Source organism: Macaca mulatta, chromosome 14, assembly GCF_049350105.2.
Source record: "Macaca mulatta isolate MMU2019108-1 chromosome 14, T2T-MMU8v2.0, whole genome shotgun sequence".
Classification (NCBI taxonomy): domain Eukaryota; kingdom Metazoa; phylum Chordata; class Mammalia; order Primates; family Cercopithecidae; genus Macaca; species Macaca mulatta.
This window is the reverse complement of record NC_133419.1, coordinates 12120714-12144932: the sequence shown is the minus strand read 5'-3', so window position 1 is coordinate 12144932 and position 24219 is coordinate 12120714. Positions and strand designations below refer to the sequence as shown.

Below are 24219 nucleotides of genomic sequence, written 5' to 3'. Positions count from 1 at the left end.
AGTTTGGATTTGGTGTGATGACGCCAGACCCTCCCTCGCAGCTCCCTGAGGACAAGAGCTTTGTCTCTTGGTTCACCTCCCAGGCAGAGCATAGCAGCTGGCTTAGGGTAGGCAATACCTGCACCACATTCTGGAAACTAGGAGCTGGCCATTGTTCCAGGACAAGGGGGGCTTCCCGGTGCTCGGAAGGAGGGGCTCTTGAAGAACAAGCAGGGCTTCACCTGGTGAAGAAGAATGGAAGAGAAGCCAGGTGCAGTGGCTCATGCCTGTAATCCCAGCACTTTGGGAGGCCGAGGTGGGTGGATCACCTGGGTTCAGGAGTTCGAGACCAGCCTGGCCAACATGGTGAAACTCCATCTCTACTAAAAATACAAAAATTAGCTGGGCATGGTGGCGGGCGCCTGTAATCCCAGCTACTCGGAAGGCTGAGGCGGGAGAATCGCTTGAACCTGGGAGGCGGAGGTTGCAGTGAGGTGAGATGGTACCACTGCACTCCAGCCTGGGAGACAAGAGCGAAACTCCATCTCAAAATAAAAAAAAGAATGGAAGAGAATCACAGCAGAGGAGTAGCATGAACAAAAAATGCTTTCATTACATCTCATCCCGAGTCCAGGGAGAGCTGGGACTGGCCCACCTCACTGGCTCCTTGTCGGCCCGTCTTGCTTTCCTCCATCTATTTGCTCAATAAACATCTCTGGGTTGGTATCCTCCAAACATCAAGCTTGCTCGTTTCGTGCCTTGCTCTTCGGTTTCTTTGTGCCAGAGATTTTTCCATTTGATTCTTCCCAGGAATTTTGTTCCTTTTGACAACAAACACAAATGCGTCATTTGATTCCTCAAGCCTCTAAGCTTTCTTTTTCTTTCTTTCTTTCTTTCTTTTTTTTTTTTTTTTTGAGACGGACTCTTGCTCTGTTGCCCAGGCTAAAGTGCCGTTGGTGCGATCTTGGCTCACTGCAGCCTCTGCCTCCTGGGTTCACAGGATTCTCCTGCTTCAGACTCCTGAGTAGTTGGGATTACAGGTGCCCGCCACCACACCCAGATAATTTTTGTAGTTTTAGTAGAGATGGTTTCTCCATGTTGGCCAGGCTGGTCTAGAACTCCTGACCTTAAGTGATCCACCCACCTCGGCCTCCCAAAGTGAAGACTCTAAGCTTTCACTCTGACTTTTTTTTTTTTTTTTTCCTCTCTCTCTCATGGGTTTTGAGGCCTGCCTGTTTCCAGGGGCCTGAGGTCACTGCAAAGGTCGCAGCTGTCCATTGCTGTTCCCACCCATGGCTATTTGTCCATAGACGGTGTTTGTGCCAAAAGCATCTCCCAAGTGAAATGTTTGTTTAGCAGACAGGCATTTTTTGCAGACCCTTAGCCAAAGCATTGATCTGGCAAGAGCTCACCAGAATACTCGTGATGCTAAAGGGTCAGGAAAGTGTGTTTTCTTTCATCTGTCGCTGGGCAACTGCTGAGGGCCATGCCTCTGAGCTGAGGAGATGGAAATCTGCAGCCTCAAAAGAAATATCCATGTTATGCATCTTGTCTCATGGGATCCTATTTGAGTATTAGAAACAGGAAAGTTCTTTTTGTTCATGTTAGCAGTTTTTTGTTAAGCCCTCCCTCCAGCCTTCCTGGTGTGACATGAATCTCAGCACCCACCCTCAGCATAGCAGCACAACTGCAATCTCCAAATGCTTTATTGAGATACAGTTATCCCGTTCCTCTGTCGCCCAGGCTGGAGTGCAGTGGTGTGATCTCTGCCTCCCCAGTTCAAGTGATTCTCCTGCCTCAGCCTGCCGAGTAGCTGGGATTACAGGCGCCTACAACCACACCCGGCTAATTTTTGTATTTTTAGTAGGGACGGGGTTTCACCATGTTGCCCAGGCTGGTCTTTTTAACTCCTGACCTCAAGTGATCCACCCGCCTCTGCCTCCCAAAGTGCTGGGATTACAGGTGTGAGCTACTGCGCCCAGCCAGTGTTCCCATTTAAAGTAGACAAATCAATGACTTTTAGTATATTCACGGATTTATGCAACCATTGTCATAGTCAATTTTGGAGCGTCTTCACTATGCTCAAAAGAAATCCCAGGTTTCTTAGCCATCACATCCCAACCCCCTCACTCCCTCCCGTACCCCAATCCTAGCCCTACACAACTGCTCAACTTTCTGTCTCTATAGATTTGCCTATTCTGGACATTTCATGTTGGTGGAATCATGCGATATGTGGTCTTTTGTGGCTCCTTCCTTCCCTTAGCATGTTCTCCAGGCTCATCTGTGTTGTAGCAAGTGTCAGTGATTCGTTCTGTTTTATGGCACAGCCAAACAATATTCCATTGTGTGGCTAATCTGCACTTCATTCACCCACTCATCTGTTGATGGACACTTGTGTTGTTTTTGCTCTTCTGGTTCTTTTAAAGAATGCTGCTATGAACCTCCTCTATGAGTTAGTGTGTGGACATGTTTTCATTTATCTTGGATATACACTCAGGAGGGAGATTTCTAGGCCACATAGCAGGGACCAGTTCTCTCTATCCCTGAAACCCCGGCTTCACCTCGCACAGCTCTGGCTCCACACCTGGTGGCGGAGAGGCAGAGACCAGCTCCCACACCTGCTGGAGCGTTCATTATGTGGTCCCACAGCAGCATGCCTCACCCGCCATCATTGTCTTATGATCCAGGAAACTGAAGCCTAGAGAGATAAAGTGACTTCACTCCATCTGGGGCTGGCCCATGCTCTGAGCTCAGTCATGGCAGGGCTGGATTCTGACCTTGTGGGGGCCTGAGGTGCTGTCCCTGAGGGTTGAAGGTGCTGGGAACTGCTCGTAAGCAGGGCCTGTCACAGGTGAGCTTGGTTCTCTGGTGGCCTGCATGGGTCATCCCAACCCCTGTCTCCCCACAGGGTGCCTCTGCCAACTGGTGGAATCATCGCCACTTCCAGCACCACGCCAAGCCTAACATCTTCCACAAGGATCCCGATGTGAACATGCTGCATGTGTTTGTCCTGGGCGAATGGCAGCCCATTGAGGTACAACTAAGGGGATGGTGTTGACATAGGAAGTGTTTGGCCTGGGTGAATGGCAGCCTACTGGGGTATGACTAAGGGGATGGTGTTGACCTAGGAAGTGTTTGGCCTGGGTGAATGGCAGCCCACTGGGGTATGACTAAGGGGATGGTGTTGACCTAGGAAGTGTTTGGCCTGAGCAGGGAGCCGGGAAGGAAGCCTAGAGGGCCAACATTCAGCCAGCCAGGTCTGCATCTCCTGCTACACAGACACCTCTCCTAGGTACCCTGAATTGTTCCGGCTGGAATGTATGTGGAATGGCCTCACCTGTAAATACGGGACTCAGCTCCTCATTAGAATGGTAGATGCCTCCCGCCCGCCCTTAGGCCAGGAAGAGCATTTTCTGTCTTGTTTCTTCCCAGGGTAGAGGGAAATCTTGTTCCAGTTCAGCAGGAAGGCAGGATTTCAGGGGCTCAAGCTTGGTTGCCAACCGACTGGCTCATGTTGAGAAAACCTTATTCAGAGAATCATCATCCTGTACACTGGGAGGAGCCTCAACATGGCTTGGTCCAATCTGCTTCACCAGTGGATGTGAAATTGAAGGTTGGCGAGAGGATGGAACACATTCACGGTCAAGTAATTTATTTGTTTTTTTCTGAGATGGAGTCTTGCTCTGTTGCCCAGAGCGGGAGTGCAATGGCGCAATCTTGGCTCACTGCAACCTCCACCTCCTGGGTTCAAGCAATTCTCCTAAGTAGCCTCCCAAGTAGCTGGGATTACAGACATGCACCACCATGCCGACTAATTTTTACATTTTTAGTAGAGATAGGGTTTCACTATGGCCAGGCTGGTTTCGAACTCCTGACCTCATGATCCGCCTGCCTCAGCTTCCCAAAGTGCTGGTATTACAGGCATGAGCTACCGCACCCAACCGAGAGTCATGTAATTTAGTGGCCAGTCTAGGGTGAGGCCCCAGACCTTATGATTGCTAGGCCATTGCCTTCCATTTACTACATCATCTTATTTTCATATTAATTCATTGTATTACCACAAATATAGAACACACTTGGTATAAACTTTTAAGCAGTATAGAAATATCCAGAATTAAGACATGAGTCTCAGCCTGGGCAACACAGCAAGACCCCGTCTCTAAAAAATCCAGGCATGGTAGCATGTGCCTAGTCTCAGTTATTGGGGAGGCTGAGGTGGGAGGATCCCTTGAGCTGAGCCCAGGAGGTTGAGGCTACAGTGAGCTATGATCACACCACTGCACTCCAGCCTGGGTAACAGAGCAAAGCCCTGTCTCAAAAAAAAAAAAAAAAGTGAGTCTCTCAAACCTCCTCTTTGCCCCAAATTTTATGCCCTTGAGGGTAACCACTGTTAACAAGATGCTATATAGTCTTCTAGATATTTTTATATATGTATAAACATGCATATATCTGTTTCTTTACAAACAAAAATTTTAGGCCAGCTGTAGTGGCTCACACCTGTAATCCCAGTGCTTTGGGAGGCTGAAGTGGGAGGATTGCTTGAGCCTAGGAGTTCAAGACCAGCCTGGGCCACAAAGTGAGACCCCATCTCTGCAAAAAATACAAAAGATTAGCCAGGTGTAGTGTTGTGCGTCTGTGGTCCCACGTGCAGGGGAGGCTGAGGTGGGGGAATCACTTGAGCCTGGGAGCTCACGGCTGCAATGAGCTATGATTGTACCACGGCACTCTAGCGGGGACAGAAGAGCAAGATTCTGTCTCAAAAACAAAAAAAGAAAAAAGAAAAAAGTTCTACCGTGTGTCCTGCAACTTGCCACCTCTGTGAATGTGGACGCCCTTCCCCACCAGTTCATGTAGCCAGGTCTCATCTCCCTCTAGCCATATAGTATTCTGTTGTATTTCTGAACCATAACAGGACCTATATTATTTTATAAGGCAGAAAAACTGAGTGTTAGTCATTCATAATTTCTTTCTTTTTTTTTCTTTCTTTTTTTCTTTTATTTATTTATTTATTTTTTTTGAGACAGAGTCTCACTGTCTTGCCCAGGCTGGAGTGCAGTGGCGCGATCTTGGCTCACTGCAACCTCCGCCTCCCAGGTTCAAGTGATTCTCCTGCCTCAGCCTCCTGAGTAGCTGGGATTACAGGTGCACACCACCACGCCTGGCTAATTTTCTCATTTTTAGTAGAGACGGGGTTTCACCATGCTGGCCAGGCTGGTCTTGAACTCCTGACCTCGTGATCCACCTGCCTCAGACTCCCAAAGTGCTGGGATTACGGGTGTGAGCCATCGTGCTCGGCCCATAATTTCTTTTGAAGTAAAGCCCCAACAATGCATCCCACAAAAAATGTTCTTATTTAATACATTCTTTTTTTTAATGTACAGCCTCTATCTCAGGGCCTAATTTACAAGAAAAAAAATAAATATATTCGCTGCTTTTTGGAAATACATTAATAATGAAAATGAAAGTTTAGAAGATCCTTGTGGCTTTTATGCAGATCTCAGGAGCCACAAAGCCATGCATAGAGTAGGGTTCCATCAGCATTTGCCAAGCGAGGCCAATTTTCTCTCACTAAGGAGTGGCGCCCTGAGTGAAGTAGTATTCCCGACAGCGTTGGCGCCTAAGGCTTGGAACGAGGTGAAGAGACAGCCTGGTTCCCCAGTTCTGGTTTGTATGCCCTCTTCTTATTTCATGTCCACCCGTGAGGCGATCTGAGCAGTAACATGGATTTTTCTGTAACGTGGCCAATTCGCAGGAAATTAGCCACAGTTCTGTACTTTGGAAGCCTCTCTAAGCTGCCAGGGATTCTATTTTCTGCCAAAGTACAGGCTATTGTTATTCTTCTAGGAAACCGTTTGCCAGCTTTAATTAGAGGTGTCTAGATAACGGAACTGGTGAACTTGAGGTCTTCTGATAAGTGGGGACAAAGGCTTCGCCGTATCGGGGAGGCTTTGTGGTGTAGAGTTGTTGGCTGTCCTGACAGATGTTCTCTGTGTCTCTAACAAAGGAAGTCTAGTCCCGCCAGCTGCACTGGCAAGAAGGCGTCTTTCTTGTGTGTGGTGGCCAGAGAAGCCTCTGCTTTCCCAACATCTTCTCACCGCTGACACTTCTGGAATGCTGGCTCTGGGGCAGGAGATGGGGGTGGGAGGCTGTGAGGATCTGGTTGGCCAATTACCAGTGGCATTTGGAAGTCCCCAGCCAGTGCCGCAGTGTTCTGGAAATCCCCTCTCTCACTCATAGGGAAAGGACTGGTGCTTCCCGGGTTCCTGGTTTTTGGCCTGTGCTGGGTCTCAGAGGACCCGGCTGCCCTGGAGGGAACTCTGGTCTCTTGACCGAAGTGACGGTGGGTCTGATGGGACTTGTCACATGCCAGTCCCACACACCACAGCAGGGCCAGGTGGGGCGGCCAGGCCTCAGGGTCTCAAGCCGCTATCCCAGTCTCCAGAGCAAGGACGCCGGCCAGAGCTCCTGTCTCTGGGGACAGATGAGCAAAGCAGCCCAGCCAGGCGGCTCCAGCACGTGGAACTGTGAATAGCATGTGCTCGGCAGTAGAGCCCTTTCCCTCGTTTTCTACCTTTTGGTCTTATTGATGCTGTCCAGGAGGACTCTTTTTGTCATATGCAGCAAAGTATATTCACTTCCCCCAGAGATTCATTTCTTGTGTGCTTAGAAAGTTCTTCATACATACGATTTTCAGTTCTTTAAGGTTTCATGTTTCAATCTTTAACTTCTGCCAAACGGGATATGGGTAGGATGATGTTCAGCCTTCACTCTTCTCCAGAGTCGGCCAGTTTTCCCGGCACCCCCATGAGGTGGCATTGCTTCTCCATTTGAGGTAGTGAGTGCTCCTGAGCCCGGGCTTGGCCTGGGCTGGGCTGTCTGTCCTCTCCCAGGCCACCGTCTGGATGACTTGGGAGCCACACTCACTCATTCATCCTTGGCACTTAACTCATTGGAAGTTCATAGTGGGGTGCCTTTCCCCTTCTCTTTCTCTCTCTCTCTCTTTTTTTTTTCTTTTCTTTTCTTTTTTTTTTTTTTTTTTTTTTTTTTTTTTTTTTTTTTGAGACAAGGTCTTGCTCTGTCACCTCAGCTAGAGCGTAGTAGTGCAATCTTGGTTCACTGCAGCCTCAACCTCCTGGGCTCAAGCCATCCTTCCGCCTCAGCCTCCCGAGTAGCTGGGACTACAGGTGCGTGCCACCATGCCTGGATAATTCTTGTATGTTTAGTAGAGATGGGGTTTCACCATGTTGGCCAGGCTGGTCTTGAACTCCTGACCTCCAGTGATCTGCCTGCCTCAGCCTCCCAAAGTGCTGGGATTACCAGCATGAGCCACTGTGCCTGGCCAAGGTCTATATTTCTTTATATGTCTCATGGATGTTTCTTTTAAAACACAATCCTTATCCGTTTTGTATTTTGTCCTCATGATTGGGGGTTCTCTGGTACTCAGGAAAGCAGTGGATATTGCGGTAGTTATCTTCATTTTCTTTTTTTTTCTAAATTTTAATTTGCATGGCCTTCCCATGAATGGGATAGTTATCTTTTGTCCCACCAGTGTCCACTTATATCTCTTCACAATTCTAGTTGTGTTTCAGTTGATTCTTTTGAGTTTCCTGGGTAGATGATCATATCCTTGAAAATAATGAAAACGTAGTCTCTTGGCCGGGCGCGGTGGCTCATGTCTGTAATCCCAGCACTTTGGGAGGCCGAGACAGGCAGATCACGAGATCAGGAGATCAAGACCATCCTGGCTAACACGGTGAAACCCCATCTCTACTAAAAATACAAAAACTTAGCTGGGCGTGGTGGCACAGACCTGTAGTCCCAGCTACTCTGGAGGCTGAGGCAAGAGAATCACTTGAACCTGGGAGGCAGAGGTTGCAGTGAGCTGAGATCGCACCGCTGCACTCCAGCCTGGGCGACAGAGCGAGACTCCGTCTCAAAACAACAATGACAACAACAACAACAACAACAAAAACAACATAAAAACAAACCAAAAAAACACATAGTCACGCTAGATTACCTGCCTGCTTGCCTGCCTGCCTCTTTCTTTCTTTCTTTCTTTCTCTCTTTCTTTCTCTCTTTCTTTCTTTCTTTCCTTCCTTCCTTCTCTTTCTTTCTTTTCTTTTTTCTTTTTCTTTCTCCTTCCTTCCTTCCTTTCTCTTTCTTTCTTTTTCTTTTCTTTCTCCTTCTTCCTTCCTTTCTTTCTTTCTCTTTCTTTCTTTCTTTTTCTTTTTCTTTTTTTTTGAGACTGAGTCTGGCTCTGTCACCCAGGCTGGAGTGCAGTGGCCGGATCTCAGCTCACTGCAAGCTCCGCCTCCCGGGTTTACGCCATTCTCCTGCCTCAGCCTCCCGAGGAGCTGGGACCACAGGCGCCCGCCACTTCGCCCGGCTAGTTTTTTGTATTTTTTAGTAGAGATGGGGTTTCACCGTGTTAGCCAGGATAGTCTCGATCTCCTGACCTCGTGATCCGCCCGTCTCAGCCTCCCAAAGTGCTGGGATTACAGGCTTGAGCCACCGCGCCCGGCCTCTTTTTCTTTTTCTTTTTCTTTCTCCTTCCTTCCCTCCTTCCCTCCCTCCCTCCTTCCTTCCTTCTAATCTGGATGTTAGTGTAGTCTCTTTCTTTTTCTTTTTCTTTCTCCTTCCTTCCCTCCTTCCCTCCTTCCCTCCTTCCCTCCCTCCTTCCTTCCTTCTAATCTGGATGTTAGTGTAGTCTCTTTCTTTCTTTTTCTTTTTCTTTCTCCTTCCTTCCTTCCTTTCTCTTTCTTTCTTTTTCTTTTTCTTTCTCCTTCTTCCTTCCTTTCTTTCTTTCTCTTTCTTTCTTTCTTTTTCTTTTTCTTTTTCTTTCTCCTTCCTTCCCTCCTTCCCTCCCTCCCTCCTTCCTTCCTTCTAATCTGGATGTTAGTGTAGTCTCTTTCTTTCTTTTTCTTTTTCTTTCTCCTTCCTTCCCTCCTTCCCTCCCTCCCTCCTTCCTTCTTTCTAATCTGGATGTTAGTGTAGTCTCTTTCTTTCTTTTTCTTTTTCTTTCTCCTTCCTTCCTTCCTTCCCTCCTTCCCTCCCTCCCTCCCTCCTTCCTTCCTTCTAATCTGGATGTTAGTGTAGTCTCTTTCTTTTAATAGCTCCATTCTGTTGTCTGCTTTGGGTTTTATTGCATTGACGGGAAATTTCAGAGCTGAGTTTAATAGTGGTGATATTGGCAGCAGTCTTGTTTTGTTCTTCTTTTGCCATATCCTTGTTTTCTGAGGGAGTTGGTGAGGCCATTATCCCGGTAGCAGTGTAAATGGGCCTCAGAAGCCATGCCATGCCTGAGATCCTCCTCCTCCTCCTCCCATCCGGGAAACCACCTCTGCTGCCCTGCCGGTCTGAAGCTAACCTCCTGGGCTTCCTGCTTCAGGCAGACCTTCATGAACAGGCCTAAGCCACCCATCCCACCTTGGGAGACACAGGCCGCCCTCTCAGGGACCTTGGACTGGGACCTTGCCATTCTGCTCCTGCTGGGGAGGTCGTGCTGCCCGTTTCTCTCTGTGTGTGAGTTTGCAGGTTCCCAGAGTCAAGAGACTGGGCTTTGCGACAGCTCCCCTCCCCCAACCCTCCATGGACAAGGAGGGCCCTTGTCATTCCTCAGACATTTTGTTCCAAAGCTGAAAGGTCCTCTCCACATGGCCCGGCATCCTCCAGGCCCTCATCCAAGCCTGGCCTTGTGGTGCGCAGAGAGACCCAGGACAGGAGAGTCAGCCCCACTGCCAGGGTTGGCTGCACTCCCTCCCTCGCCCCTGGCCTGAGTCCCCGCCTATCAGCCGCAGCCTGGGAAGGCGCCGTCCCTGGTCAGGGGGAGGTCCATGTGTGCCACCCACACCCTTGGCCGCAGCCCAGCCAAGTGAAAGTCGTGTGTCTTCCTTGCCTCTTGGGCTTTCTCTGTGTGTGTGACGGGGACTCCTCGGGAAGAGGAGATGTGTGGGGTTCTCCACTCCCCACACTTGGGGCTCTGAGCCCCCAGTCGGGAAGAAGCCTGACTCTTGTTGAGTGAGTCTGTGGGCTGGACAGCGCGATGGGCAGTGTGCGTGCCCAACGTCACTTAGTCCTTGCTTAACCCGTGAGGCAGGAGCTGTCATCGACCCCTTTCATGGATGGAACAACTAAGGCCTAGAGACATGAAGTGACTTGTTCAAGGTAACAGCTAGGAAAAGGCAACACCACTGTCCAAACCCAAACCGTCTGGCTGCACACCACAGCTTCGGAGTCCCGGGGACCCTTGCGAAATACGTTTGTTGGGTAGCCCCAGCTTTCTGATCAATTAAACAGCCAGGCACTCACCCCCCCCCCCCGCCCCGAGCTTGGTGCATTCTAAAATACCTCTCCCTCCTTTCCCTGCTCCCATGACTTAAATGGCAAAGCTCTGGCAAAGAACCGAGCGTGGGAAAGATGAGAGCAGAGAGTTAGCCACAGGGCAGGGCTTGGTATCCCAAGCCCACAGTTGTACTTTCTGGTTTGGGAGGGGAGTACTGGCCATCCCCCAGCAGACCCGCTGCAGCTGAGGCCATCGAGATGGGGACAGATGTGTAGTGGTATGTCACCATACATACGCACATACACGCGCATGACTATGATAAGCATTTCGCTCACTGTCCCACAGAGGCCCACTCTGAGGCCTGCTGCTGCCTGGCAAGCAGGGCCCCCTGGCTCCCGAGGGTCATTCTGGGGCATTAAAGGGGTGCACACTAGAGCCAGCAGTGCTTACCAGCGGAGGCAGCCCCTGTAACCTCTGTTGTCCACCCAAAGGCCACCATCACCCATGAGAACAGGGTGCCTACTGTGCACATGCAGCTCCAAACAGACTCCCCAGGTGCCTCCCAGGCCCCCACAGCAGCGTGGCCAGCCCTCAGTCCCTCCATAGGATGCCCTGGCCCCTGCTGACCTGCCTGGGTTGCCCTCTGTGCTCACTTCCGAGTACAGCCGGCCCAGCCCAAGAGGGACGGGACGCTGTGTGGGATAGAGATGCGGTGGGGAGGAGCTCTTGGCCAGAGCTGGAGACACTGCACGCTAAGGCTGGGGCTGTGAGCCTGCTCCCTCTCCTCGGGGAGAAGCTTAGAGCAGGACCCAGAGGCCTGTTCTGTGAGCCACTGCAGGCCTCCGAGACTGGCCACCTCGAGGGCATGGTCTGCAGTGCTGGCTTCTCCAGCGCCTCCATCGACCAGAGACTCATGAAAGGCTCCTGTGAGGCCTCCTGGCTCGGACCTCCCCATGGTCGGCCTCAGCCCTGGCCTTAATGATAGTCTTCCTACAAGTGGCCGTCCCTTCTGGGAATGGGTGAGATCCTTGCCAAGGCCCAGGAGGCCACACAGAACAAAGGGACTGTTTCTGGGGGTTCTTCGGCTGGGCGTGCTGTGTCCACGGCCATTGGTGCCAAGATGCAAGTGTTGGGGACAGAGTGGACCTGGTTCCCACCCACAGCCTCCTCCCTCAGGAGTCTGTGCTCTCCCTGTGATTTGGACAATCACTTCCCTCTGTGTTCTCACCTGGATGACAGGGGCGCTGGCCTAGGCGCCATCCAAGGTTCCTTCCCTCTGTAACTCACTTGGACCTCCTGACTGCAATAAGTAGGACTGGACACTGTTGGAGGAGGCAACTGTGGCCTTTGGATCCAGGCGTATAGGGAGCACTTAGCACCTGTGCCCATGTTCTCATTGGCTCCTCTTACCGACCACTGATTCGAATGCCAGACAAGGCTCAGCAAGGCTAAGCGACTCACGCAGTCTCAGCACTGGTGAGAGGCAGAGTCGGCTCGAGCGCATCTTCTGGCTCCAAGCCCAGCCTCCCCACACTGCAAGCAAGAGGAGCAGGTGCCACTCAGTGAGCAGTATCTTTTGGTCTCAGTCCTGAAAGAGCAGGGTGGGCTGGTCCCTAGGGGCTGGACCATGGAATTAAGGGCTCCAGGTCCCCTGGAACCGTGGTTCCTATGCCTGGCTCACACTGAGTGGCCTGAGCAGCTTTGGACAGTGACGATACCCAGGACCCAGCCCAGCCCTCCTCCATCAGAGCCTCTGGGCATCAGGCTGCCCAAAGTGCAGGCTATGATGGGGAAGAAACAGGTGCCTTCATGGGGACCTCAGGTAGCCAGATGTGGCCTAGGAGTGTGTGCCATGGCCTCCTCTGTTCTGTCCTCAAGGTTAGGCTCCAGCTGGGGAGGAGTGATTCACTCTTGTAAATTACACGGAGGCTCCAAGGAGGAAGATGCTCCCAGCCTGATGACTGGCAGCAATTCTGGGGCCCTTACCTAGGTTCTCCCTGCCACAGTGGGCTCCAGGAGCTCTCCATGGTGACCTAGCAGCTCCCCTGGGTGCTTATGCCCCGCCGAGAGTTGCTCTGTTGCCTATTCATTCAACAAACATTTATTTAGTGCCTGTCACATGGGCTCAGAGTCAGTTTTTTGGGTTCTGATCCCAGCCAGGGCCACTTCCCATGGCCTTGGGACATGGCTTAATGCTGAGCCTCAGCCTCAGAAGCGCCGGCCTTGCGGAGGATTGATGCCATTGGGCCAGCACTCAGCTAGGGCTGAGGAAGCGTTGGTCACTGCTGGCTGCAGAATGGGGAGCCCAGAGGGCTGGAGGGGCCCCAGGCTTGGTGGGCCCAGGGTGCAGATTGACAGGAAAGGGACAGTGGTATGCCCTGAGTAGAGAGAAGGGATGGTGGCTGCAGGGCGGGTCGAGGAGCATGGGAGGCTGGGAGCTGAGGCTGCTGGGCGCTCATGATCTCTCCTCTCTCCTCAGTACGGCAAGAAGAAGCTGAAATACCTACCCTACAATCACCAGCACGAATACTTCTTCCTGAGTGAGTGCTCAGCACCCTGAAACCACTCCTGGTCCCTCCCCTCCCCCCAGAGTGGCGTCTCTCTCCCTCCTACCTGACATCTTTTCCAGGTCCAGAAAGTGACACTAAACTTGTTAGAAGCAGGGGCCACAGCAGCCATCCCCTGCAGACCCCCTCAGCCCATGTTACAGGCCAGGTGGGGACACAGGCTCAGAGAGTACCAGAGGTGACACACATCCTCGAGGGCTCCCAGCCTTCTCTGCAGGCCCCGGGGTCCCTGGCTGCTTCTGCTCACGTCTGCAGGGCTGGCCCCTGTGATCAGTGCTGGGCCCGGGTCCCCCCGACCTTCCGGCACAGGCGGGGTGAACGGATGCCTCTAAGTGCCTGTCTCTCTCTTGCAGTTGGGCCGCCGCTGCTCATCCCCATGTATTTCCAGTACCAGATCATCATGACCATGATCGTGCACAAGAACTGGGTGGTGAGTCAGGGACACAGCTGGCTTGGCATGGGGAGGAGGGTGACTGGGACAGGTAGACCTGGGGACCCTACGCTGCCTCCTCGTGTGCCTCAGTGGAGCCTGCAGGGCCCTATGCATCTCCTCCCTGGGGTAGCTGCCTCTCAGGAAAGGATTCCCCCTAAGGCCACCAGGACCCAGTCCTAAAGATCTCTACTCTCCCTCAGACACAGGGAGTCCACTGGGGCAGCCCCTGCTTTTGTAGAGCCCCCCAGAAAGTTCTCAAAGGCAGCATGATGAGAGGCAAGTGTAGCCATCTTCCTTCCCCACTCCCTGCGGGCCCTGAGGCCCATGAACGGGGTCGCCCCACAGCCTGGTCAGAAATCGGAGCAGCTGGGCGTTGGCCGAGAGGAGAGGTGTGTTTGTTTGCCAAGACTGTATGACAAAGCACCACGAACTGAGCGGCATAAGCAGCAGCGATGTGTTTTCTCCCAGTTCCGGAGACGGGAAGTCCAAAACCGAGGTGTTAGCAGGGTGGATTCCTTAGGGCTCTGGAAGGCTCTGTTCTGGGCTTCTCCTTGGCTGGTTGATGGTTTTCGCCCTCCCTCTTGGTACATCGTCTCTTTGCATATCTGTATCTGTATCTGTGTCCAAATTTCCCTCTTTAAAAAATTATTTTGTTTATTTATTTATTTCTTGAGACAGAGTCTCGCTGTGTCACACAGGCTGGAGTGCAGTAGCATGATCTCGGCTCACTGCAACCTCCACCTCCTGGGTTCAAGCAATTCTTGTGCCTCAGCCTCCCAAGTACCCGAGATTACAGGCATCGGCCACCACGCCCGGCTAATTTTTGTATTTTTAGTAGAGATGGGTTTTTTCCATGTTGGCCAGGCTGGTCTCGAACTCTTGGCCTCAAGTGATCTGCCCGCCTCAGCCTCACAAAGTGCTGGGATTACAGGCATGAGCCACCATGCCCGGCCTATTTTTTTATTTTCCTTTTTTCTTCACCAAAAGTGGATACTTGAAAATTTTCCTTTTTTAAACTAGGGACGTTGCTCATATTGCTTTAGGGCCCATTGTAATTACGTCATCTTTTTTCTTCTTCTTCTTTTTTTTTTTTGAGACAGAGTTTCGTTCTGTCGCCCAGGCTGGAGTGTAGTGGCACGATCTCGGCTCTCTGCAACCTCTGCCTCCTGGGTTCAAGCAATTCTCCTGCCTCAGCCTCCCGAGTAGCTGGGAATACAGGCACCCGCCACCACGCCTGGCTAATTTTTGTATTTTTAGTAGAGATGGGGTTTTACCATGTTGGCCAGGCTGGTCTCGAACTCCTGATTCGTGATCCACCCGCCTCAGCCTCCCAAAGTGCTGGGATTACAAGCGTGAGCCACTGCACCCAGCCGATAAGTTGTTTATTTGACAATTATCAAAGACTATATTGTCACTTTCTGAAATGCTTGCCTGAAATCCAGTCTTTCTAAGCAGTCTATTTGCCCCTCATGCTCCAACCAATAGCTATGGGAAAGTTTTTCCTCTCTTAACCAAATGTGGGCTTGTTTATTGATTACTGTTTTTTGTTTGTTTGGTTGGTTTTGAGATGGAGTTTTGCTCTTGTTGCCCAGGCTGGAGTACAATGGCGCAATCTCGGCTCACTGAAACCTCTGCCTTCCAGGTTCAAGCGATTCTCCTGCCTCAGCCTCCTGAGTAGCTGGGATTGCAGGCATGTGCCACCATGCCTGGCTAATTTTGTATTTTCAGTAGAGATAGGGTTTCACCATGTTGGTCAGGCTGGTCTCAAACTCCCGACCTGAGGTGATCCACCCACCTCAGCCTCCCAAAGTGCTGGGATTACAGGCATGAGCCACTGTGCCCGGCCTATTGATTACTGTTTTATCGCTTGCTAACTGAAGTTGTCCTTTTCACCTTGACTGTGAATTTAAGAGCAGCCAAGTCAAATTTTATCTCCAAGTCTTGGACCCATATATCCAATCTAACTCCATCTAGAGGTGTCGCAGCCATTTCAAATCCAACATATTCAATATAAGTCCTCTCCTCTTCTCCCACAACCTAATCCTTTTCTGATGGTCTCCATGTTAATGAATGGCTCCATCATCCACCCAGTGGCTCAAGTTAGAGACTAGCATCATTATGTTTTTTCCTTCCTCATACATGTTACACCATCTCCTTGCCTCTAGCATCCAATCCTGTTCTAACTCATAAATGGCCTATTGCTGGGCACAGTCGCTCATGCCTGTAATCCCAGCACTTTCAGAGGCCGAGGCGTGCAGATCATGAGGTCAGGAGTTCGAGACCAGCCTGGCCAGTATGGTGAAACCCCGTCTCTACTAAAAATACAAAAAATTAGCTGGGCATGGTGGTGGCTGAGGCAGGAGAATTGCTTGAACCTGGCAGGCAGAGGTTGCAGTGAGCAACCTCTTTTTTTGTTTTTGACTGTGCTTGTTCCCTAAGGAACAAAGCATTAAACAGGAAAAGAAATCACCCTGTGTTCCTAAAAGGAGATGGCAGAGTGGGGACAATGTGATGAGCCATGGGGCTTTCAGAGCCAGGAGCGCACCTATGACCTAGGGCACTGTTTCTCAGGGGAGCTGTTCTGCCCTTTGACAGTATCTGGAGACACTTCTGATTGTTACAACTTCAGGAGAGGAGGGTGCTACTGGCATCTGGTGGGCATCCAGCCAGGATGGTGCTAAGCACCCTGCCATGCCCTGGAGAACCGCCCATGGCAACAAGCAGCCTGTCCCAGGTGCCAACAGTGTGGAGGTTGGGGGACCCTGGCTTAGAGGAAAGAGGTGATAAACCCTTAGATCTTTGAAGGAGGCTTCCTAGGGAGGTTTACATGTTCTGGCAAGCTTCCTGGTTCCCGGGGCCACGTCCTGGATCCTGAGATGCTCCCAGGCTTCACCCTCCTGGAATTTTGCTGTATCTGACACCACTGGCCACTCCCGCTTGCAGTTCTTCCTGTTGGCTTCCAGGTAGCCACCTCTGCTGGCTTCTTCCCAGCCCCCTCGCTCCACCTCTCTAGCTGCTTCTGATCTCCTGCACTCCCTGCCCCTGAAACCAACGGTCTCTGAGTATGTGTTGCCCTCTACACTCAAAAAGAGTCCAGGCCAGGCATGGTGGCTCATGCCTGTGATCTCAGCACTTTGGGAGGCCGAAGTGGGAGGGATCACTTGAAGCCAGGAGTTTGAGACCAGCCTGAGGAACATGGAGAAACCCTGTCTCTACAAAAAGCTGGGCATGGTGATGCGTGCCTGCAGTCTAGCTACTTGGGAGGCTGGGGTAGGAGGATGGCTTGAGCCCAGGAGTTTGAGGCTGCAGTGAGCTGTGATCACACACTGCTGCACTCAAGCCTGGGCAACAGAGCGAGACCCTGTCTCTTAAAAATAAAAATTGGGCTGGGGCAATGGTTCACACCTCTAATCCTAGCACTTTGGGAGGCCAAGGCTGGAAGATCACTTGAGCACAGGTGTTTGAGACCAGCCTGGACAAATAAGTGACACCCCCCCAACCCATCTCTATAAAAACTTTAAAAAAATTAGCCAGGTGAGGCCGGACACGGTGGCTCATGCCTGTAATCCCAGCACTTTGGGAGGCCAAGGCAGGTGGATCACGAGGTCAGGAGATCGAGACCATCTTGGCTAACATGGTGACACCCCATCTCTACTAAAAATACAAAAAGTTAGCCAGGGGTGGTGGTGGGCACCTGTAGTCCCAGGTACTCGGGAGCCTGAGGCAGGAGAATGGTGTGAACCCGGGAGGCGGAGCCTGCAGTGAGTCGAGATCACACCACTGCACTCTAGCCTGGGCGACTGAGCAAGACTCCATCTCAAAAAAAAAAAAAAAAAAAAAAAAATTAGCCATGTGTGGTGGTCCCAGCTACTTGGGAGGCTGAGATGGAAGTATGGCTTGAGCCTGGGACAGTCATGATCACACCACTGCACTCCAGCCTGGGCAATAGAGCAAGACCCCGTCTCCAAAAAACAAAAAATCCATAACCATATCCTCATTTTGTTTCCATATATGTGTAGATACACTGCACGCTACTGCACCACACACAAAATAGAAGGAATGTGATGGAAAGTGGGAGCAGAACTGGCTACATCTGCCTCGCTCGTCCCCTTGAAGGCCACCTCATTAGAACGTGAGGTCCTGTCCTCAGCCAATGTTGGCCCTGAAGCCATCTCCAGCCCCTCCTGAGCGCTCCCCTCCTCCTTTCCTGTTCAGCTGCTGGCACCCGACCCCTTATCACCTAGGACCAGCCTAGATTCCCCACAGCCAAGCAGGCGCAAATGCAGCCACCGTTGCCGCTGACAGTTCTGGAATCTGTCACCTCCTTGTCAGCGCTGTGGGTTCTGGTTTAGGCCTTTGTCATTTCATGTCTGAGCCGCTGGAATAACCTCCTAGTCTCCCCCTCTCCAGGGGAGTGGGGATCTATTTTAAGACTCAAATGTGACCTTGTACTTCAGCCGTTCGACGTGAGACAGGGCAGTCCCTTGGCCTCACCTTCCACCTCGGACACCTGTGCCGAGCCCGTGGCACGTGTCCCCATACCTAAACTCACGGCAGGATGAGCGCCATGGCAGTGGGAACAGGCCGTGCAGAGGCCCCGGGGAGGGAGTGAGCTGGGTCAGGGGGCTGAGTAAAGACAGGTTCTTGACCCCACGAGGCTCCGTGAGTGACTCTGGGTGGGATGGAGGCTTTAGCAGGGGAGAGATGGGACCTACTTGGAGCGAAGGCCACTCTGGTTGCCGTGGCCATGAGGACAAGCAGGGGACCGTGGGAGGCTGCTGCTGTGGTCCAGTTGAGACAAGAGTTGGGTGGCAGAGAGGCAGTGGACAGGGCAGAGCCGTGAAGTCACCCTCCCAGTACATGAGAGGAGATGTCCAAGCCCAGTCCCTGGTACCACTCCAGCCAGGGGCAGCAAGGAGAGCAGAGTGGAGGGGCACAGGACGACAGTGGGGCATGGGGAGGCCAGCCTCTGCTGCGAGAGCCCTGAGGTAGGGACGATGGTGCCTCTGACCTTCCCTGCCCCTCCAAGCCCTCTGTCCTGCTGGAAGGAGAGGCCAGGAGGAGACCCAGGTGCAAGGCGCAGGGACAGGACTGGGGGACGGTTGGGGACCTGGCCCAGGGTTGGGGACACACCTTCAGAATCACCCCTGACCCATGAGAGGGCTGCTGACCCCCACCCCTACCCCATGACTGCCCTCAGCAGGAGAGTCCGTTTCTCTCCCAAAGAACAGGGCACAGTCACTTCCTGATGCTAAAACACTCAGCATTTCCCTAGAAACAAAGGCAGCCATGCAAACCCGGAGCAAACAGGTTGCATGTAATTGCCCATCGTGCTTCAGTGGGCTGCGGTCCAGCTTCTAGAGGCCTGAGTGTGAGGTGTGTGCACATCTGGGGCAGGCACATGGTGCCCGGGCAGAGGAGAGGGCAGGCTGCACCTAACTTCATCTTTCCCCGCAGGACCTGGCCTGGGCCATCAGCTACTACATCCGGTTCTTCGTCACCTACATCCCTTTCTACGGCATCCTGGGAGCCCTCCTTTTCCTCAACTTCATCAGGTGCCTGGGCTTTGCTGGTTCATCCCTGGGCCTTCCACTGGCACCGATGAGGGCTTTGGCATGAGAAGAGGCTTGGACGGCTCCACTTTGCCCAGGGACCTCCCATCCTGGCCCCTTGGCAGGGGCTGTCCTGGGCTGTTGGGAGAGTGCATCTGTTCCCACCATGACCGGGCCCCCCGAGGCCCCTGCGCTGAGCTGTGTTCTCTTGCAGGTTCCTGGAGAGCCACTGGTTCGTGTGGGTCACACAGATGAATCACATCGTCATGGAGATTGACCAGGAGGCCTACCGCGACTGGTTCAGTAGCCAGGTAGGGAAGGCAGGGCCAGTCACCAGAGCTGTGCAGAGCCTGGTCCCGGTGTCCATGTCCTGGCCCCAGATGCTCTGCATCTGTCGATCCAGGGCTGTGCTGGGCCTCCCGGGGCTGCCTGTGTCCTTCTGCTGGGAGCTTCAGGGCTAAGCAAGAAAGGGTGGCAGGAGTCCCCCGGAGGGACAGGTGGGGCACCTGGATGGGCTGAGGCCATCAGGCAGGACGGTATGATGTGGAGGGGTGACCTGGAGACCCTGGGTAAGGCTGGGCCCCCTGGGAATGAGGCCGGGCCCTTAGGCCTTCCTTTGTTCCCTGACACGCATCTCCTCCACTGACAGCTGACAGCCACCTGCAACGTGGAGCAGTCCTTCTTCAACGACTGGTTCAGTGGACACCTTAACTTCCAGATTGAGCACCAGTGAGCGCGGGGCTGCGGGGAGGCGGGGAGACCCACAGCGGGAGGGAAGCGGCCGCTACCCCGTCTGGGCAGAGCGCAGAATGTGGGGGCCACCTCTTTGTCTCTGTGACAAGGTCTCTGCCCAATCTAGAGCGAGGCTCCCAGCCAGCCCCGCTGAGGTCAGGAGAGGGGCTCCCCTGTGCCATCTCCGGGAGGGGCGTCCTGTGCCCCTTGTCCTGTGCCACTTGGTCATAGTGATAACACCTCCCTCTACGTGGGCCTGGGATTTTGTAGTTATGGAGCCTGCACATGCACCTCATGACCCTGTGAGGCTAGCAAGGCAGGGCTTGCCTGGAACATTGGCCGAGGGACTGCCCTGCTGCCCCTTGTCCTTGCCTCACCTCTTGTCACTCATTTTTTTTTTTATTAAAAAATAAAAAATTTAGAGACAGGGTCTCACCCTGTTTCCTGGGCTGGAGTGCAGTGGTGCTTTCTTAGCTCACTGCAGCCTGGAATGCCTGAGTTAAAGCCATCCTCCCACCTCAGCCTCCTGAGTAGCTGGGACTACAGGTGCATGCCACCATGTCCAGCTGGTTTTTTATTTTTTTACTTTTATTTATTTATTTTGAGACAGAGTCTCGCTCTGTTGCCCAGACCGGAGTGCAGTGGCGCCATCTCGGCTCACTGCATGTTCCACCTACCGGGTTCAAGCAATTCTCATGCCTCAGCCTCCCACATAGCTGGGATTACAGGTATGTGCCACCACGCCCAGCTAATTTTTGTATTTTTAATGGAGATGGGGTTTCACCATGTTGGCCAGATTGGTCTCAAACTCCTGGCCTCAAGTGATCCACCCGCCTCGGCCTCCCAAAGTGCTGGGATTACAGGTGTGAGCCACTGTGCCCGGCCTAATTTTTTATTTTTATTTTTTGTAGAGGAAGGGTCTTGCCATGTTGCCCAGGCTGATCTCAAAACTTCTGACCTCAAGTGATCTGCCCGCCTCGGCCTCCCAAAATGCTGGGATTACAGGCATGAGCCACCGTGCCCCACCTCACTGCCTCTTTTTCTAGCATCCTCCAGCTATTTCATTTCTTTTTTGAAAAACATGACACTTTGTCTCTGGCTACCCAGTATCTTCCCAGCTCCGTAAAGCACAAATGCCCTCCTGCTCATGGAGGGCTGCACCCTCTCCTCCACACACGTGGCACCCCACTGGGCACACACGAGGAGCCACACTTTGAGCCTGGTCCTGGCTGTGGACAGGGTTTCCGAGGGCCCCAGCCAGCCTCTGCGCAGGTGGTGGGAGGAGGCGGGAGCAGCCTGGCCCTCTGGAGTCCTCACGTTCTGCCCACCCCACATACTCCTCAGCCTCTTCCCCACCATGCCCCGGCACAACTTACACAAGATCGCCCCGCTGGTGAAGTCTCTATGTGCCAAGCATGGCATTGAATACCAGGAGAAGCCGCTACTGAGGGCCCTGCTGGACATCATCAGGTGAGGGGTGGAGGTCCACAGGGGCTGGGCCCTGGGATCACCCTGTGGACCTCCACCTTAATGATGGCCTCCTCAGCCCCTGCACTCCCTGGGGCTGGACCCGTCCTGGTCCCTGACCCTCGTCCATCCCCAACTTCGCAGGTCCCTGAGGAAGTCTGGGAAGCTGTGGCTGGATGCCTACCTTCACAAATGAAGCCACAGCCCCGGACACCGTGGGGAAGGGGCGCAGGTGGGGTGATGGCCAGAGGAATGGTGGGCTTCTGTTCTGAGGGGTGTCTGAGAGGCTGGTGTACGCACCACTCACGTACTCCGTGTTGGATCTTTCTCCCTTTCTCCTCTCCTTTTTCCCTTCACGTCTCCCGCATAGCACCCTGCCCTCATGGGGCCTGCCCTCCTTCAGCCGTCAGCCATGACCCTCCCAGGGCCTCCCAGCCCCTTCTTCCAAGGAGCAGAGATTGGTGGCCACGGCGGGTGGCTCTGTCCTACCTCCACTCTCTGCCCCTAAAGGTGGGAGGAGACCAGCGGTCCCTGGGTCTGGCCTGTGAGCCTCCCCTTGCAGCCTGGTCACTAGGCCTCACCCCTGCTTCAGTTCTTCAGATGCTCTTGGGGTTTCTGGGGGCAGGTCCTAGTCGGGCAGGGCCCATGACCCTCTGGGTCTGGCTTCACTCTCCCTGACGGCCGCCATTGGTCCACCCTTCGTAGAGAGGCCTGCTTTGTTACAAAGCTCGGGTCTCCCTCCCGCAGCCGGGATCAGTACCCCGGGCCTCTCTTAAGATGGCCAGGGCCCCGGGCCTGCGGGCACAGCCAGCCCAAACCTCAGGCCCTGGAAGAGTCCTCCACCCCATCACTAGAGTGCTCTGACCCTGGGCTTTCACGGGCCCCATTCCACCGCCTCCCCAACTTGAGCCTGTGACCTTGGGACCAAAGGGGAGTCCCTTGTCTCTTGTGGCTCAGCAGAGGCAGTGGCCAGGTTCAGGGAGGCGCCAGCTGGCCTGGAGGCTCAGCCCCACCCGCAGCTTGTCCTCAGGTTGTCCTGAGGTCCAAGATTCTGGAGCAATCCGACCCTTCTCCAAATGCTCCGTTACCAGCTGGGCAGTGCCAGCCAATCCCTGGCCATTTGGCCCCAGGGGATGTGGGCCCTGCAGGCTGCAGGAGGGCACTGGAGCTGGGAGGTCTCGTTGCAGCCCTCCCCATCTTGGGGCTGCTGTGTGGACGGCGCTGCCTCAGGCACTCTCCTGCCTGTACCTGCCCTCACTGTGTTTAACCTTTTGCTCCAGGATGCGTTCTGATAGGAGTGGGCAGCAGGCCTGGGCCTTGTGACAATCTGCCTTTCACCACATGGCCTTGGCTCTGTGGCCCTGACTGTCAGGGAGGGCCAGGGAGGCAGAGCAGGAGGGAGTGTCAGCAGGAGGCTGCCCTGAGGGGCTGGGGAGGGGGTTACCTCATGAGGACCAGGGTGGAGCTGAGAAGAGGAGGAGGTGGGGGCTGGAAGTGTTGGTAGCTGAGCGGAGGGGCAAGTGAGAGGGGAGGGAGGGAAGTCCTGGGGGGATCCTGAGCTGCTGTTGCAGAGTCTAACCCACTAATCAGTTCTTAGATTCAGGGGAGGGGTGGGCACCAACAACTCAGAATGGGGGCCTTTGGGGAGGGCGCCTAGTTCTCCCAGCTCTAACCAGCCAGGAGGGACCTGCATCTAAGCGTCTGGGTTGCCATGGCAATGGCATGCCCCCAGCTACTGTGTGCCCCCGACCCCCGCAGAGGCAGAATGAACCCACAGGGAGCTGATTGTAATGTTTATCATGTTGCTTCCCCACCCCTAAATTTTTTGAAATAAAATAAGTAATTTTATTCTCACTTCCTGTGTTTCCTGCACGCAAATGCCAGGCCATGGTATTGGGTGATAGAGGAGGCCCTCCTAGCTGGGCCTGGGCACCAGGAGGGGTCCCCACACTTGTATTTCTCTGTATCCCCTCCCTCCCTGGTGGCCATCCCACCCGCCTCTCCCTGCTGCCTCTGAGGTTCATTCTGGGGCCCAGAACTTGGTAGAAATGACCCAAAACCATTGGCCTGTCCTCCTCCTCTCAGCAGCCGACCCCAACCCAATTCTAGAACCGGGCTGGGAGCCACCTCTCAGCAACTAACCCTACCCGAGGAGGGTGGCATGGAGGGGTTCGCAGAGACCCTTCCTAACATCCTCACTCCCCAGACGTCTCCCCAAGTGCAGTCTGCCCTCCCAGCCCTGGGCCAGCCGGCTTCCACAGAGTGCCAGGCCAAACACAATTCCTGGCCTCCTTGGAAGGCGCTGAAGAAGGCTGGGCGCGGTGGCTCAGGCCTGTAATCCCAGCACTTTGGGAGGCCGAGGCGGGCAGATCACGAGGTCAAGAGATCGAGACCATCCTGGCCAACATGGTGAAACGCCGTCTCTACTAAAAATACGAAAATTAGCTGGGCGTGGTGGTGCGTGACTGTAGTCCCAGCTACTTGGGAGGCTGAGACAGGAGAATCGCTTGAACCCGGGAGGCAGAGGTTGCAGTAAGCTGAGATGGTGCCACTGCACTCCAGCCTAGCGACAAAGCGAGACTCCATCTCAAAAATAAATAAATAAATAAAATTTAAAAGGGGCTGAAGAAGGCTCTGGAGGCTGATGATTCTGTCTTATGGCTCCCGTGCCCCTATATGCAGTGGCCCATTCAGAACCCACAGGCTGTGGGGGGGCTGATATCATCCTAGCCCAGGGTCACCAGTTCATGGGCACAGAGATTGGGTCCTAGGTCTGTCTGACCCCAGAGCTTGGGAAGAGTCCAAAGTAACATGCCAGGGGTACTTGTACAGTCGGTCTCCCACGGACCCCCATGCTGCTCCGTTGTCGTCTCTGGGATGGCTCTCCTGGCAGGGCTGAGCCTGGGAAGGTGTGCTAAGGAAGGGCCAAGAGGCACTGGCTAGTCAACACCTCGGGGCCTCCCCTTGGCTTTGTAGCTACTCCCAGCAGGGCTGGGGAGGGCTCCTGAGTAGACCTCAGCCCCCGCCTGCTCCCCCAACCCCTGCTTTGCCTGGCCGAAACCCAGCCGGGTAGGGACAGCCAGCAGACTGGGTTGCGGTATGTATGGCTCCCCAGTGGTCATAGGGTGTCCTGAGTAGGGCCTGGCATTACAGTGGTTCTGGGGAGTCCTTTGCCCTCCCTGGCCCTGTGGGCCACAGTCCACAGGG

The 24219-nt window shown here is 53.5% G+C and overlaps 1 protein-coding gene across 11 annotated transcripts in view; it reads left to right on the top strand.

Moving 5' to 3' along the window:
* FADS2 (fatty acid desaturase 2) overlaps nucleotides 1-24219 on the top strand; it is a 109245-nt gene that overhangs the window by 82523 nt on the left and 2503 nt on the right. For 4 of the 11 annotated variants that reach the window (XM_077961374.1, XM_077961379.1, XM_077961375.1 and 1 more), the window contains 8 exons: nucleotides 2888-3013; nucleotides 12741-12801; nucleotides 13182-13258; nucleotides 18719-18816; nucleotides 19028-19124; nucleotides 19463-19542; nucleotides 20890-21015; nucleotides 21157-22866. In XM_077961374.1, the coding sequence (XP_077817500.1) occupies nucleotides 2888-3013; nucleotides 12741-12801; nucleotides 13182-13258; nucleotides 18719-18816; nucleotides 19028-19124; nucleotides 19463-19542; nucleotides 20890-21015; nucleotides 21157-21208 (717 nt within the window). In that variant the 3' untranslated portion in view covers nucleotides 21209-22866. Of the gene's footprint in view, nucleotides 1-2887; nucleotides 3014-12740; nucleotides 12802-13181; nucleotides 13259-18718; nucleotides 18817-19027; nucleotides 19155-19421; nucleotides 19631-20817; nucleotides 21016-21156; nucleotides 22867-24219 lie in introns of those variants that run through there. The other 7 variants (XR_013403323.1, XR_013403325.1, NM_001194717.3 and 4 more) reach the window with 7 other exon arrangements.